General features: G+C 41.3%; 1 protein-coding gene across 1 annotated transcript in view; it reads left to right on the forward strand.

The window, feature by feature from the left end:
• Positions 1–16,676, forward strand: part of LOC146305518 (sodium/calcium exchanger 1-like) — a 134,374-nt gene extending 117,698 nt beyond the window's left edge. Inside the window, exons 14-18 of the mRNA XM_084711699.1 lie at positions 3,802–3,926; positions 5,530–5,565; positions 6,259–6,358; positions 7,200–7,472; positions 12,346–16,676. Coding sequence (XP_084567825.1) covers positions 3,802–3,926; positions 5,530–5,565; positions 6,259–6,358; positions 7,200–7,472; positions 12,346–12,725 — 914 coding nt within the window. The 3' untranslated portion in view covers positions 12,726–16,676. The remainder of the gene's footprint in view (positions 1–3,801; positions 3,927–5,529; positions 5,566–6,258; positions 6,359–7,199; positions 7,473–12,345) is intronic.
• Positions 16,677–17,635: the final 959 nt, after the last annotated feature.

Below are 17,635 nucleotides of genomic sequence, written 5' to 3' on the forward strand. Positions count from 1 at the left end.
GTAAAGGATGTGTGCTGATTGTGCCTGTACATCACAGTGAATCAGAAAAGAGCCTTAGTGTTTGTGCATCATCGTTTTTGTCTGGTGAAAACAAGCGCTGTAGTGCAGGACCAGTCAGCGCGTTTAGTGTACATCTGTGGCAAACTCTTTATCTGAAATCACTGTAACATGGCACTATGGTCATATTTGCTAAGAAATCTGTGAACGAAGCATCAAGCATAATTTGCAGTTCCTTCCTGCCTACTGAACTATTTTGATCTTTCTCAGAAGCAGCTGTACTCTGTCATCTCCTGCTCTCTGAATCCACATAGTTACCAGAGAACTCTGAAATCCACGAATCTCAAACATCCAAGCCCTTCAGCTTTTTAAGAATGTAGGAAGCTTTAGTTGAAAAGGGCTCATTACAGCATGCCGACTGCTAATCTCTGGCAGGTAACTCAAGGCTGAAGAGAACCATCGCTGAAAGTCAATAAGTGGCTCCTGCAGCTTGTTCTGCCTCGACATTTCTGCTCAGATGAATTTCCACGAGGTTTAAAGTTTACAAGATGAAAGAAACCTGGAGTAACTTTCCTTGTGTCATGTTTTTCTCTGCTTTTTCAGTCACTCTTGACTGTAGCACCATGTGTGTGAGCAGATAACATGCACACATCTAACCTCTAACACAATGATTTGCAACCTGCCCAGAAGCCTACAAGGGGTTGCAGGATAAATATGTGGAGTTCGGAAAAGATTAGGACTGGAACCAAAAAAATATACATCCATGAGATAAACTAAAATGGTTAGCATGGTAAATATTATGGCTGCTAAACATCAGCATGTTAGCACTGTCACTATGAGCTTATTAGCAGCTCACACAGACTCATAGAGCTGCGAGCATAGCTGCAGACCTGTTTTTAGACTGATCCCTCTCATTGTTCCACAGTTGACCGGCAGGCAGGTGGTTTTTACAGTAGACATGGAGTTGACAGCCAAGGAAGTGGAGTAAGCAGTTCTGGAAAAAGATAGTTGGGTCGGTCTGTACCACTCACTCAAACTGCAGCTATTTAATGACATTAATCTGTCTCCAGAATCACTTATTCCATTTTTAAGCTGTTAACAAGGAGAATCAAACCACATCCCGTCCTTTCAGGTGCACAAACCAGCCAGTATAGGCTGTTCCTAACAAGGATATGATCGCCCAGAACAATAGCGGCTTCATGGCGAGTCGATGCTAACATGCCGCTCACGCTCGCACCACCTGTGCAGACACGTTGACAGACACTTCCTGGTGGAGTAAAGGGTCCACACTCTCGATGTCAGTCATGAAGAGCACAGCAGCCTGGGGCATGTTTCATTACAGGAGAAATAGAACAGGTTTTATAACACTGTCACACAGCAAGTGGACTGACATTTACACACATACACACGCACCGTATCACATATTGTACACTGCTTTTCAGTTACAGCAGGTCTGCGCTGATAACAGCCGACTCAATTAATGCCTCTGTGTGTGAGGAGTGAATGAGGACACGTGGATCAATGGAGGGAAGCATGGTGGAACATATGGTAATAGAGAGAAAATATGAAAGTCACATTCACATTTGTAATGACATGGGAGGCTTGATGGCTTTGATTTCCCCTGTGACACATCACTGTTTAAATATTAGCATTTACATTACAAACTTTCACGACTGCTTGCGCACATTCTTTAAATGATAGCCTGGCAAAATTATTAAATCAATGTGTGCTGCTCAGGGCAAAATCAGACAAATGACAACATCACACGATACACGATTTGAGTTTAAATGGCACGCGCAAGCTGAATGCATAAACAGAACTGATAGGAGGGCTTGTAGAGATTCATGGGGGCAAATGACAAACAAATCTGCAGTTTGAGTACTAATGATGGGTGAACATTTAAAAAAGATGTAGAAGAAGTACCTGTGTTAGACTCTTTATTAGACCCTTTAATATTACTGTCTAATAAAGTCTAATAAGGGTCTAACAGTGGGAAAGTTCTATTGTAATGTGCCCCTTATTATCTTCTTATAAAGCCTAATAAAGGGTATAATACTGTCTAATGAAGTCTATATTATTTCTAGTTTTTGCCTGATTTGATGCAAAGTACGACTTGCTATCTTTTATTAGTGTACTATAAAAAAAAAGAGATTTTTTTCTGTGTGTTCCACACAAAAAAAAACCTCACGAAGTACACAAAAGGTCAGATTATACTGCAGTGATGGTGCAACAGTGCAGTTCATACAGTTGATGCCCGTAAAGTGCATGAGCTTGATTCAGGATGCGTGTTGCTTCAGGGTGAGTACTACTGTGAGAGCGAGGTGTTCTGGTCTTGATACTGCAAAGTCTTTTACCCTGAGGGTAAAAGGACTGAAGAAAGACTTGTTTGCAGGGTGTGAGGAGGAGTCCTTTAAAATTTTCAGGCCCTTTCAGCTGGACGGGGATGTGGTACGGCTCGGACGCGGTGGGGAGTTTCACAGCTCGTTACTTTAGACTCTGTCCATCAGTTTTTTCCTCTGCAGGGCTGTAGAATTACCTGCAGTTACTCAGAAAGTGAGCACACTCTCTATTATCGCTTTGTAGGACCATTGACGCTCTAAATTTCCTAAGCTGTCTTAAAGAGAGCTTTCTTCAGACTGACGGGGACATTGTCTTCTCTTTTCGAGGGAGGAGGAGATTTAAAATTGGGAATGATCACTTCTCTCTCCCTCCAGCAGTAGTTGATCTCCCTGGTCACTGTGAGGACAGAGTTTCTACATATTAATCCAAAAATCATAAGGAGTCTTGCGCTAATTGCAAGATTTCCACATTTTAAGCTACTGCTGATTCATTTTTCACATAGTTTTGCATACACTTTGACTTTAATCTAAGAAGTGTTCCAGGTGTGGAGAGAAAATGCAAATCTGTACAAGCAGAACGGTCACTGTTATGAAGACATTATATCAAGTGAGACAAACCCGGTGAGCGGGGGGTTTCCAGGGATTTTTAAGTTGAAAGGAAAAGGGTCCCAGCAGTGATGCGCCGATGGGCTCTGAGTTCATCTGAATACGCATGCATGCATAAATCATCCACCCACATGAACTTATTATCTTCTCCAATTTAGAAACCCGCACCTGCACCTCCACCAGTCTCTGTGGGCTATATTACCTTTAAAATTATGTTTGAGTGATGCGAGCTTTCCGTCTGATTTCGACATCATGTGTGTTGATGTATGAGTGTAGATTGTAGATGTAGATTGAAGGAGCTGCTTTCAGTTTAGTTTCCACGTGTGCAGTAATGTCACTGCAGCAAAAAAACTGTAGTTATAAACAGGACAGAAGAAACTCCAGCACCCCGCGACACTTCGGTAATAAGCGGTTACAGAAAATGGATGGATGGATAAATTGCCCGCAGGTGTGAATGTGAGTGTGAGTATCTCTGTGTCAGCCCTGCAATGAACTGGCGACTTGTCCGGGGTTTGCTTCGCCTCTCGCCCAGTGTCAGATTGTTTTTTCCAAAAATGGCTAAAGGTCATAATAAGCAAATGCAGCAGACCCCCTGAGACAGAAGTAATAGTGACATATATTATACATTAGTTTGTTTTTAGTAATTGAAGTAATCATCTGTGACCTTTTTCAATCAATCATGAAAAACAAACAAAATCGCATAATGCCATATTCACCACAGGAAATGACATACTGTGCCTAAATTTCAGAATAAAAGTTGTTGAGACATAGCCTCAGTCCTTCCTTTACTTTAGTCCTAAAACGACCTCTGCGTAGTTACACCGACCCCGCTGACCGATTCATCCCTCTGGTCTCCTAGGCGACTCCAATGAGAACAAGCCGTTGGTGGGAGCAGAGGAGGAGGAGGTGGCCAAGATGGGCTGTCCCAGTCTGGGCGAACACACACAGGTGGAGGTGGTCATAGAGGAGTCCTACGAGTTTAAGGTGAGTGTGTTATCCCCAATAACACGAGTGTGTTCCCTTTAATTTTGCATTTAAGAAGCTCATCGGCTAATCGGTTCAGTTTAACGATAACCACCAGTGTGGCAGCCGTCATTTGAGCTGCATTAAATATCACCAAAACACTGAACTGACTCAAAATGCAAATTTGATCTGAAATTATTTAAATTGAGTGTCAGCTGCCCCGGTTCAGAGGATGAATTATTCATGTCGTTAGCATGTAATGGACTCTCTAATGAGATGTTTGTCGTATTGATAGCAGACAACAAATAATTTATTCCGAGTGAGCTGTCATCTTGTTTCACTACAAAACAGGCATTCATCCAGCAAATTAGAAAATATATCGGCTCAGTCATTTAATAAATATTTTACATTAGAAGTAATGTGTTCTCAGATCTGATCAGTTTATTATAAGTAATTTAGCCGCAGATAATTAGAGATAATTTGATGTTTCATGTGAGCAGCACACGAAACACACAAACCAGCCATGTCTGTCTCATGCTCAGCTTTCATTACTTTGTACGCTGTCATGCCACATGTGTTGCTTTGTTTTTATTCTGCTAACAGATGTTTTTACAGCAGCCATGTTGATATGAAACAGGGTAAACACAGATTGTACCAGTGACACCAATTAAGGTCCCATTCCATTTAGGGTGGGGTGCATTCATTTTTAAACATGATTAAGTAATGTTGCATCAAACTTTTAAACTTTAAATTGAGAGAGATTAAATTTAAACCTCCCCTTAAACCCCACTTCAGTTTTAACTCTAAACCATGGGTCTTCAACAGGAGGTCCGGTACCCCTAAAAGAGCCCTCAGAGTTACTTCAGGGGGGCCTGAACATAAAACATGTCTGAAACATGTCTGAAAAGTATGCTAACTAGGCTAACTAATTTTGTAGCTTGCTAGCAAACAATGTAACTTTTTTCTTTTTTTCCTACCAAACAAAGTAACTTTTTTTTTTTTACTTTTTAGCTAGCTAGCAAACAAATGTAATGTTTTATTAACTTTTTAGGTAGCTACAAAACAGCACGACTTTTCCCCGCTTTTTTGCCAGCTAGTAAACAAAGTAACAGTTTGGGGGATTTTTTTTGTTTCTTTTTTGCTAGCTAACAAACAATGCAACATTTTCTTACCCTTTTAGCTAAAGTTAGCAGTTTCCCCCTCTTTTAATACTTACTGGGTCGTGATGATGCCCAAATTTATTTTTTATTTATTTTAAAGTGGGTAAGCAAGCATCTCCATATCAATTAAACTCTTTTAAATTTCTGTTTAAAATATTAACATTGGATTTCCTGAACTGAAATTAGTTTTTAATTGTGAAACAGTTCTGCTTAATTTTAAACCTGAATCTACTGATTTTAAACCTAGCTTTGAACCTAAATTAGTATCATCAGTAACACCTGTGTTTACTTTTCCATGTCAAAATAGCTGCTGTGAAAAAAGGTCTGTTTTCATGTGATTTTGTCTCTTATCTGTGATTTTGTTTTTGTAAATGTGACCAATCATACTATTTTTGCTGCACATTTCATTTGCTCATTTGTCCATTTGTGTTGTTTTGTGTGTGTGTGTGTGTGTGTGTGTGTAGAGGGCTGTAAATGAGCTTCTCTGGAGGGCCGACAAGGTTATTTAACTTTCTCACTCTTTCTTTTGCCTGTGCATGCAGTGCTGGATCTTCTATCTACTTCTATACACTGAAATGTAATAATAGTGTCGGGGTATCACGTTCTATAAATCTACAAATCCTTAATTGTCACACTGGAATTAATTTCTGTTTTCTCTTCTTGCAACAGCTAATATGCAGTAAATTCTTTGTTGTCTCTTACTTACTAGATAGTAAATCATGGAGGATTTTATCTTCACAATACTCTGTCAGCTGAGTTATGATAATGACTGCTGGTGCGGCGCTCTATAGCTGCTGCGAGCTGTTTTGCATCAACGTCTTTTATTATTCCCCTTCCCCCGTCGCTTTAAACAGAAAACTCACCCAGTCTGCCTGCAGGTTTTTTCCTAGAATTCGCAGAGAACGTCACACACAATTTCACAGCATCCTATTAATTAACACATCCTATACCTCGAATTCTCAGTGTTGTGAAATCCCGATTGTTTGAAATGTGTCTGTTCAATGTGGGAGCTAATTTAAAGGTTTGAAAGAAGCATTTTCTTTTTTCTGTGTGGCTGTGAGTGAATTAACAACTTGAGGATTGTGTCTTTCCTGTTCTGCCTGGACTGTATGCACTTGCATGTTTGCTTTTGTGTGTGTGTGTGTGTGTGTGTGTGTGTGTGTGTGTGTGTGTGTGTGTGTGTGTGTGTGCAGAGTACGGTAGATAAGTTGATCAAGAAGACAAACCTGGCCTTGGTGGTGGGAAGCAGCAGCTGGAGGGAGCAGTTTGTCAGTGCCGTTACTGTCAGTGCAGGTAACACACACACACACACACACACACACACACACACACACACACACAGGACATGAAGCATCATTTTGATTTATGAACACTTGTTTTTGGTTGACATTTTTCTTGACTTCATTTGGAAGGATGATGGATGTTGAAGAAATACATTTCATAAAAGTTTACATCAGCATTTTATTTTGAACCTTTCTGCGCATTGATTTTAATCTATTTATAGTCTGTGCAGGTCTTATTACTGATACACACTGGGGGCTATTTTTCCCTCTGTTAGTCTGGCTTTGAAATGAAAGGCAGTTGGCTGACATTTTTGGAAATCTGCTAATTCATTTTCTTGCTGAGACTTGAAAAGATCAATATCACTCTCTTGTCCATTTGCAAAGTATGAAGTTACAGCCAGCAACCTTTTAGCATAGCTTAGCATAATGACTGGAAACAGGAGGAAACAGCTCACCTGGCTTAAAAGATATTCTACTAATTCACTAACATGTTATATCTTGTTTTTTTTAATCCATACTTGCTTTTACAAGGCGTTTTTTTGCTGTATTGTTGGCTATGAGCCCCACCGCTGTTCACCAAAAAAATAGCTACAACATATAACTCCCCGTAAAACCACAAAGGTTAACTTGTTGAACTTGGTGTTAGCATGTAAAGCGGCTACTACCACAGGCTGGGGCGATGTCGGACTAATGTTATAACATTCAAGGACAGTCAGAAGAAACTTTGAGCCTCATTTAAAGCCGAATAAAGAACAAGAGTAATCTCTCATCATCCTCTTTTTCCTTTCAATCATTTCGTCCTCTCTATCTGTCTCTTCTCTCTACTTCTGAATCACCGTCTTCGCCCGAAGGAGACGACGACGAGGAGGAGAGTGGCGAGGAGCGGCTGCCGTCCTGCTTCGACTACATCATGCACTTCCTCACCGTCTTCTGGAAGGTTCTGTTCGCCTTCGTCCCGCCCACGGAGTACTGGAACGGCTGGGCCTGCTTCATCGTCTCCATATCGCTTATCGGCGTCCTGACGGCGGTCACGGGCGATCTGGCGTCACACTTCGGCTGCACGATAGGCCTGAAGGACTCGGTGACGGCTGTGGTGTTTGTGGCGCTGGGGACATCGGTGCCAGGTGAGTGAGAGTGGCTTGATGTGTCTATAGAGAAATGGAAGAAAATAATTTTATATTTCTATCATGATTCTATCATGAAGATTTGATTTTAGTGCCTTTTATCAACAACATCATGATAATCAATAAGAGGAAGTGTGAGTTCAGGGGCAGACTGCAAAGATGACTTTACGTAGGACGATTCTTTGTCAACCAGAAAAAACTCCTCCCAAAAAAAAAACTGTATGAAACATGAAATTAAATTCACATTTTTACCCACATTTCAGTTATGACAGACAAACAATCAAACACAAACAAACTCCATCTAATTTCAATAGCGGCCGTCCTCGGTAAGCAGGCTGGGAGTCAAAATTGAATTGTAAAACGCCGGATCCATCACGGGCCTTCAGCCTGAGCTTGTCTCCGCCTGGAGGGGGACGCATTGTCCCGCGGCTTTAATTCAATTTTCTTCTTCATTCCTCTCGCCAGCCTTTTTATTGTTGCCCCTCCGTATGATTTATAGAAACGGCTCCTTTGCTACTCTCCCAGGCGGTAACTTTGATGGCTCGCGGCGAGGTCTCTGGAACGCAGTGTTTGAATCAATTCCTTCATTGTGTTGTGGGTTGGATTTGGAGGCCGTAAACTCGGATTTGATATCCATTATCAGTGTGTGTTCCCTGTCACAAGATGTTGATGTTCATTTGTGGGCTTTTCTTTCCCTGGTTTTCCTGCTGTGAATCTCTTTTATGCCTCAACTTTTTCCCTCCTTTTTTCCGTCTGTCTGCATCTTCCTCCCTCACATTCTCATTTCCCTCCTCACTTATCTGTTGCGCTTGCTCCCGTGCCCCATCCCGGTCAATTTATTATCCTGACTTGGTGTTACCTTCTCTCCCTTCCTCTTATTGGCTGTTATGTTTTCACTATTGTACCATCCATCATTCTGACCTGTGTGTGCTGTGGTACTCAGGTGTGTGTGTGGGTAAATATCTGTTTGCTCTGCCGAGGTGATGCAAGTTTGCGTGCGGCAAGTCCCACAGGTCATTATATCTTCCACTGGGAGTGTGTGCTCCCAAGTGTGGGTGATTGTGATCTCCTTAAAGGGATGAAGGGCTTGTATGAGGTACTTATCAATAGATAGACAGTTTGGTGAAGCAGAGAGGAATACCAGCACAGAAGCTAAGCAACATACAGCCTTTGACGGGGTAAGCAACAAAAAACATTTGTATTTTAACCACTTAAAAAAGGTTCACCTAAAAAAATCTACTTCTGTTTGAGTGCACACTATATTTAGAATAATTTCACTGCTTTACTTTGCCATCAGACAGCCTTTTCTAATGGGAAATCACCATTATATAAGCTAACTAATGATCACTCCAAACCAACCAAACTCCATGTGCAAAATCATGAATTTTACCTTGCAGAACACAGGTGTTGCCTCTGTATCACTGCTTCAATCTGTTAGTTTGTTTGTGTTGTTGTGTGACTTTGGTGACTCCAAACTATCCTTTTAAAACACCGAAGTCACACAATAACACAAATAAACCAACAGATCAAGGCAGCGGTAGACCAGCAACTCCTGTGTTCTGTGAGGTAAAATTACTGATTTCGCCTATGGAGTTTGGTCGGTTTGGAGAGAGCGATATTTGGCTTATATATCGGGAGTTTTCCATCAGAAAGGGCTGCCTAATGACAAGGAAAAGCAGAGAAGATATTCTAAATATAGCGTACACTTAAACTAATATTGATTTTTTCTTTTTAGGTGGACCTTTTTTAAGTGGCTAAAATACGTTTGTCCAAACTTGACTGCCATCTACTGTAGGTAACACACTGACTATCAATAAGTACCTCATAACCCTACATCAGATAATCCGAATTGTCCCTTTAAAGCTTGTTAGAAACATTCATCTCATCTCTTCTCTTTTTTCCCACTGTCTGGCTCGCACCCTTCCCTCCCCCATATTTAAGCAGTTCTGCTGTATTACACTGGAGACACACTGGAGGATTATCCAGCCAATTTACACCAGATTTGTAGATTCAGGCAATTAGCAGGCAAATGCTGATCGGAGGCTTGGTTTGGAACGCTGAAGTTTGAACTACTAAATGTTTCTGGCTGTTTAATAGGTTTATGGAGCTCATTTGTAACCATGTGAGCCGTTAAAATGGTATAAGTAGTGTTTGAAATGTGCGTTGGTGGTGAAAATGTCCCACTGAGATCGTAGCGTTGATCTCACACACTGGTGCAGCAGTACTTTGAGTCTGTATCTGAGAGTCTTGGTTTTTTGATTGTCATGTTCAAGACAGAACACGACTGTTAAAGGGTCAGTCAACCCAAATAAAAAATTATACCACCACCCAAGTACAATGACAGCACATGGACAGTTTTGTTCAGAACTGATTTCTACTGAAGAAATAGTTCGTATGAAAATGACTGAGCATGTGTTATGTGCATTATGCATAACAGCCCAATAATCCAAATGCATTGCCATTTTGTGTCACGCATTATTATCTCCACCAGGCCGTTGCATGTATCAGTGTGTGCATGACTGACTGCGCCGTTGTACGCAGTTAATCTTGCATAATACTGATTCCATCAGCCTAATAGTTTTTGCACACAGTGAAAACTGCATGCACAGACAATTTTATGTCGACTCACTCTTCTTAACCGGCCGGCAGGGACATCGAGTCATTTAGAGGACACCTGCTAGACTAAAACAAGGCCTACTAGCAGTATTGGGAGTAACTAGTCACGTGTAGCTATTTACTTTAGCAGATGCTAAGAGCAGCTAATGTCTGCGATCACGTTATCCAGTGACCCTTTGTAAGTCCCACCCTTTTTGGAACCTCTCCAATTTCAGAGATGGTTAAAAGATCTTCAGAATTTCATCTTCTTGTCATCATAGATGAGCACCTGCACATAGCATATCTAAGTGCAGGTCAGAGGAAAAGCTTGACTGAGTTTCCAGGTACCAAGCTTGCTCAACTGTTATTGGAGCGCAGAGCAAAATAGAGGCGGGACTTAGGAAGAGTCAGTTTGACATTTTTGGGGTTCGCTGGTGCGATGAGGGGGCTAGCTTCTGTAAAAGAGGAGGAACACAAACAACAGAGAGAAAATAATATATGTCTGTGTACGTGTGCGATGCAGTGAGTCTCTAAATTTAGGCGTGATCTTCCTCTGTGTTGCCGGCATTAGTTAGAACAGTGTGTGCACGTGTGTGGAGGCAATAATTTGCAGTTTCATGACTCAGACATATTCAAACCCACAATCTCGTGTGCCCGTGCGTCAACACACACAAAGTTATCGTTTCTTTTGGTGTGGTCTGTAACAGGATTAACACTCCTCCTTTCCCCCCTCATAAGAAAGTTTGGAGGATTTTTTTCATGCGAGGATATGAATTTCAACAAAACTCGCCGACATTCAAATGAGAATTGAGACTCGTCTCACCAGGCCGTCTAAAAATAGACATAAGCTGAGACGGGCGTAGAATAACTGGCAGCTGTTTCCCTGGTGTTTTCCTGCCAAGCCGGTTGTAGAGTCTCTGCGTTTTTCACCCAATTTCTCCTCAAATGTTCAGCACCACAAAGCTCCACTCATGAACACCTACAGCATTTTACAGCTTTTATTACATCTGTTCAGTCTTAGGCTGCTGCCAGTATACAACTGCGGATTACATCATGGAGCTATGAGTCTTCCTGACAGTAATCCAGGTCAAGTTTATATATTTAAGGCCTAACACAAAAGTGAAAAGAAAATTCTAACTAATGTGACTCCAGCAAAATGTGTATATTATGGCAAACAGCCAAGCCACCTAATATTGGTTTGGTTAACAATCTAGCAAACTACCTGTGCTAATACCAAACATTAACACTTACTGTTTTGTGTGTAACTATGAAGTTAGCAACGACAGCTAATTCAGTGGGCCTTTTTCTGTGTTTGCTTTTTAAGTTTATTTTGAAAGCTTTAGGAGGCAGGTCCCACATTGTGAGAATAAAGGTGTTGTGCCATCCCATTATTCAGAAACAACAATAATCTAAAAAAAATGTCCCAGTGGGCCAAAAGTCCTTTTGTGCAACAGGCTTTCATCCCAAAAACAAATGCCCATTGCGTGTGTGTCTCTACCTGATGATTTTTATTAATGTGAATTCTTGAGCACATGTGTGTATATACACATATATACACACACCAGTGAGCTACGACCCAGTAGTTGTGAATATCTGGTTCAGTGACTGTCAGCCCTGTCCATGGTGCTGAACTGACAGGGGTTTAGTCCTTAATTAGAAGATAGAGCACCTATACAGTTTGACTGAGTATTAAATCATTTATTTGTACAACTTCATATTGACTAACAATTAATCCTCTCTTGTGGTGTTTCACAATTAAGTTGCATCTCATGAATGCCACCTTATTCTCTTTGCTCTGCCTGATATTTTCTATTAATTATCTCGGTGTCTTGTTTATCCCTGCCTGTCTCTCTCTGTCCTCCATTATATGTGTAAATATTTCTATAAATACAAAAGACAGTTTTTACACTAACTGGTTCAGTGTCTGTTTATGATACCGTGATCTTTATACGCCTCCTTGCTTTTCTTTTGTGTTTCTCTTTGCTTTCAGTACATGTACACAGTCTATATATATCTCTAAAGGCACTACAGTGTACGTGGGTGGTTTCATACTCGATGTTACCTTGAGGCCATTTCTTGAGAGAGACATTTACAACAGAACATCAAAAGTCATTTTCATATTGTTGCTTTACATTATTTAATTGTTTTGTTTTGACCCCAGTTTTCTTACATTTCCTGCTGAGTTTTTATGTTTTTGGCTTGAAGATAAAATCAATAACAAAAGTAAGAATAAGAATCAAACAAACAGCACAGTCAATTTTCTGTCTTTCTCATCCAGACACATTCGCTAGCAAGGTCGCCGCTATCCAGGACCAGTACGCCGACGCCTCCATCGGCAACGTCACGGGCTCCAACGCCGTCAACGTCTTCCTCGGCATCGGTGTGGCGTGGACCATCGCCGCCGTCGCCTGGCGCTCCAGGGGCAAGGTGTTCAGGGTGGACCCGGGGAACCTGGCCTTCTCCGTCACCCTCTTCACCATCCTGGCCGTGGTGTGCGTGATCACGCTGCTGTACCGGCGGCGGGCGACGGTGGCCGGCGGCGAGCTGGGCGGGCCGCGGACTTGCAAGATGCTAACGTCGCTGCTGTTCGTGTCGCTGTGGCTGATTTACATCCTGCTGGCTTCACTGGAGGCCTACTGCCATTTACCCACGTTTTAAAACGGTGAGGAGAGGGGAGGGAGAGACCCACTGCCAACATGAAGACAGAGAGGGACGGGACGAGGAGAGATGGATCAACATGGGCCCATTTTTCATGAAAATTCCCTCCCTTTTCCCAAACCAACTTCCAGTGTCTCTGACAGATTTCTCTGTCTCTTTTCATTTATTTCTTTATACTATTATGAATTTTTTAGCACTTTTTAGGAAAGGAGACCCACCATCTTCCCAGTGATGAAGAGCTTCTAGGATATTTAAAGGCTCTAAATTACGTACAGCTGCTATGATTAGTCAATTAGTCAATTGAATCAACTATTGCCAACTATTTTGATAATCTATTAATCGTTAAAGTAACTTTTCAAGTAAAATTGTCAAGCATTTGCTGCTTTTCTTTGTCATTTAAGATAGTAAATGAAGAGTCTTTGGGTTTTAGACTATTGGTTTGACAAAAGAAACATAATTTTGCCATCTGGGAAATTTCACCATTTTTGGCATTTTATAGACTAAATGATTAATCAATTTATCATGAAAATAATCAGCAGATTATTATGGTAATGATAATGACAATAAAGTAGTTGCAGCCCTAAAATTAAGAATTATTTCAAGTGAAACACTGATGAAAAAGTCATAGTGCAGGTTTCAAAGACTCAGTTGCCTCAGTCTCCTATCATTACCAGTGGGCGACATTTTTTAATAGTAATAAAAAGCTGATGTCGTTCCAGTATACTGCCAAACCTACAGGTGAGAAGACAAGCCCTTATCTTGTCTTTTGAAGGGAAAATGGCGAAGATGAGGGAAATTTTAAAAGTGGAAAGTTTGAGAGAAATACCAGAGAATTGTCTGCATAGAGTCGACGGCGAGATTAGAGAAAAGACAGGACAGGAAAAAAAATGAAAGAAGAAGAGTACATGGGCAGAAATATTCTACACCCCCTCCTCAGTCCCCCCCCCTTCTCTCTCTCTCGCTCCCTCCATCTTTACTGTATCTCGTCGTCATGGGAACAGTGGATCCTCCCATTACACCCGCTGAACTCTATTTAACACTATCAGTGACTTATTATTACTTTCAACCCCTCTTCTGCCAACTCTTGAGTACACACACACACACACACACACACACACACTTTGGGGCCCTCAGGTGAATCTGCAGCGGAGGACCACTCACTAACTTGCGGGCGAACAGGCAAGATAAAAAACTGACAACCTCTTTTTTTTCTTCTTTTCTTGAATACACTGTGCGAAATAGTCCTTCCACCCCACAACACACACACACACACACACACACACACACACACACACACACACACACACACACACAGATACTGTACACACTCCTCCGTCCCTCCCTCTCTTGCCTTACTCTTATGTCCCCCCTGTAGGAAACTGTCTCAAAGTTGTGATGATGAAACGCTGTAGTAACCGACCAACCGACCGACCCCTCTTTTTAATTGAGCCAATCCCAAGTCCCTCAACCTTTTTACGCCAATCGACAGCCTCGTTTATTCACGTGAAGGAATCTTAACCCTCCCCTGTTTTTTTTTTCTAAACTTTTCAATGGCGTCACGTGTTGATGTTGTTACCGTGCAATTGTAAAAAAAAAAATAAATAACAGACATATAAATATAGTGCGGAGAGATAAGGAAGTTTAAAGCAGGTTGTTTGAAAGGAATCTCAAAAGCGGGGACGGAGAAACAAAAGAAATGTTTGATAAGCGGAGCGAGGATTAGAACCAGAAGCATGGAGGACCAACGAGCAAGAAGTCCACCTGGTGATTGTTGTCTTTTTTTTGCGATGAAGAAGCATTGTGCACTACACATTGTGAGGTACACTGTTTACACTCTAAAGTTGCATTAAACGACGGGGGAAACGAGCAGAGCCAGAGCCCAGCAGGAAATAATGTAACACCAAGAGACATCGACGGGGAGGACCAATCAGAGCGAAGGATCTCGTCAGTGTTGTTGATGACAAATCAAAACTATATGACCATACCCAGTGTTTCTAATTGTACATGATAATATAAGAAACTTTTATTGATGTGTGTGAGAAAACGCTGATATTTAATTTATGTGTAAGGAAAACCCCCAGGAAGATCCACGTTCAAGAAGACATTTTTAGGAAATCCATCACAAGAGAGAGGGGGAACAAAAAAAAAAGGCTGTTTGACTGATGGTGAGAGCAAAAAAAGCGGAGATGACTCATCTTGAATCCTCTGAGGGAGACGTACGGCAGCTCTGAAATATCACGTGACTCTTCTGCAGCAGTTGGGACGTTTCTTCTTTGTACTCGGACATAACAAAAAAACAAAAAAACAAAAATCACAAGTCTCTGTTATCCAAAGATTTAATAGAAGAACAGTGTCACGGATCACGGTTCGTTTTCAGTGTGCAGTTTTACCTTGCAGGCATTGTACAAGTCCCACAAGCTGCCGGTTTTAGTTAAAACAAAAAAAAGAAAGAAAAAAACTGGCGTGTTTAAATTCATAACAGTGTTATCACTACACTACCGATAAATGTTGGTATTATTTATGGGAGTCTGTATCAAAAGCTGTGCTATTTATTTTGTTTTTTTTGTGAAAAGTTTGTTGATTCAGGCATGGTGTGAAAGTGAAAGTGAAAGTAAGATATCAGATATACTGAGAATATTACTCCACATATCATATGAAGTTTTTGTTTTGTTTTTGGGTTTTTTTGTCTGTGTGAGAAAGTGTCAAATCCAGATTTACATTATGTCCGTGTTAATGCCCCTGCCCTGCCCGAGGGGTGGGGCTGGACTGAAGCTGGACTGAAGCTGGACAGGAGGGACAGCATATGGCGTGTCGGTGCATATTATTGTTAAATGTACTTTCTTAGCATAGAAAGAGAAACTCTGCAACCATTTTCCCCTCAGCTTCCCGCAATGCTGTTTGTAAACTTCAAAGAAAATCCTCAGAGACAACATTAATTTAGCTTTTTGTTATATCCCCGCTCGCTAAGAGAAAAATGGGACTGAAAACAACAATTTACCTGCCCACTGTCCGCCTTGTTTAATATGGACAAATTATCCGCTGCTTTCAGCCCGATGTAAATGCAGGCTCTACGAATTCAGCTCGGTCGTGACCAGGCTGAACACACACACACACACACACACACAAGCTTTGTCTGACGCAGCCTCGCTAAGAACAGCGGTTGTGCAAATGGAAGATAAGTGGCGATTTGGAGCAGAGGGGCATTGATCTAATGAGGATGAAAATGCCTGTAAGTGTTACCCTCTGTTCCTCAAATGTGGCATTTTAAAGTAGAAAGAAAGCAGGAAGTTGGATATTTCAAACTTTAATAGTACAAATCTGTGAACAAACGTGATCAGCTGATTCCAGCAGCCTCTGTCAAGATTCATTGATAGAAGGAGTTTGGCCACGTGCCATGATGCTCTTGCTCTTTTTCAAAGGGGTATTTTTCTTGGCTGCAAATACTTAACACAGTTTTCTAGAAATTAGACACAATGGCACACTCAGAGTTTCCACTTCACAGAAGAGCAGCAGAGATTTAGTGTCTTCTGACTCTTTGGTAGGTGCCTGCAGGGCCGTAGTCAGGATTGCAGAAAGTTCCCCCCAATATCCTCCACAGAAATGTTTGTCAACCCCGGAAAAAGATGTTTAAAAATTAACTGGATCTTTCATGTTTTATTTATTTAATCATTAGTTTGTTTTTTAGATGGTAAAATCTGAATATGTTAAATCTCGCTACCAAACACTACCATTAGCATGCTGACATGCTAGTAACTGACTATGATAAAATGCTGATATTTAGCAGGTATAATATAACCATGTTCACTGTATTTTGCTGAAGCTAACTAGCCATTTCACTTTAGCATGTTTGCTAGCACCAACAACCAAGACAAAGGCAGGACCAATAAAAGTAGCTAATTAGCATATTTCGCACGTTCAGTTCAGCAGTTCGATGTTTGCTGACGAAGTGCAGCTAAAACTGAGTTTGCAATTATAATGTGAGTAGTTTTGAAGGTTGGTTCATCATGAATAATCTGCACCAAACGTCACAGTAATTCATTCTATAGTTGTCTGGATATTTCACTGAAAATCAAAAATGTGAGCATCATGGTGGCGCTAGCAGTTCCAGTCCCAAAACAAAATGGCTGGGGTGAATCTGATATGTTGATAGCTGCTCATTGTATGGAGACCAGGCTGCTACAGTATAACCCTACAGACCTCTACACTCATTAGACTGATCAGTTATAACTCTGTATTTTCCTATTTTGTGAAAGAGACGTCCACTTACCACTGCTGTGTAACAATCACTAAACTATATATGACCTATATATCATATGTATATATATATAAATATGATCTATCCTTTTAAATAGGATTCATCCCCTTGGTAACATGAATGCTTGTTCAAATTTTCATGGTAATCTATCCAGGAAGTAGAAAGATTACAGTTTGGACCAAACAAATTAGTGGACTGATCAACCTAACCGTCCCTCAGAAATCTCTAAAATTCCCTGACGTGAATCACAGGATGTGACCTCAGTGTCTTCAGTCGTAACTGCAGCCTGAGATACTTGTTGACATGATGTTAGAATCTGTAGCCGTCTCAGCTCCCCTCCGCCATCCGGTACTGTACATCCTGAAAACGTGGGAGTAAAAGCCACCGTGAAGGAGGTCGTCCGCCAGCTGCCAGTTTTCATACGGCTGACGCGTTGGCGCGGCTCCCCGTGAGACGTCAGGAGAACGCTCGCCGGGCCAAACCAAAGTGTTTCTCAATGACTTAAAAAGCTCCTGTAACAGTTGCCAGTTTAAGAATGAGTGGGCCGGATAATAGTGCTGCTGACGCCACAGGAACACGAGAATACTGGGGCCTGATTTAGAAATGTAGGCTTTTTAAAGGTTGATAAGCCTTGCTGGAGGACGGCTGAGTGTGT

This window comes from Lutjanus erythropterus, chromosome 23 (assembly GCF_056507025.1).
Source record: "Lutjanus erythropterus isolate fLutEry1 chromosome 23, fLutEry1.hap2, whole genome shotgun sequence".
Classification (NCBI taxonomy): domain Eukaryota; kingdom Metazoa; phylum Chordata; class Actinopteri; order Lutjaniformes; family Lutjanidae; genus Lutjanus; species Lutjanus erythropterus.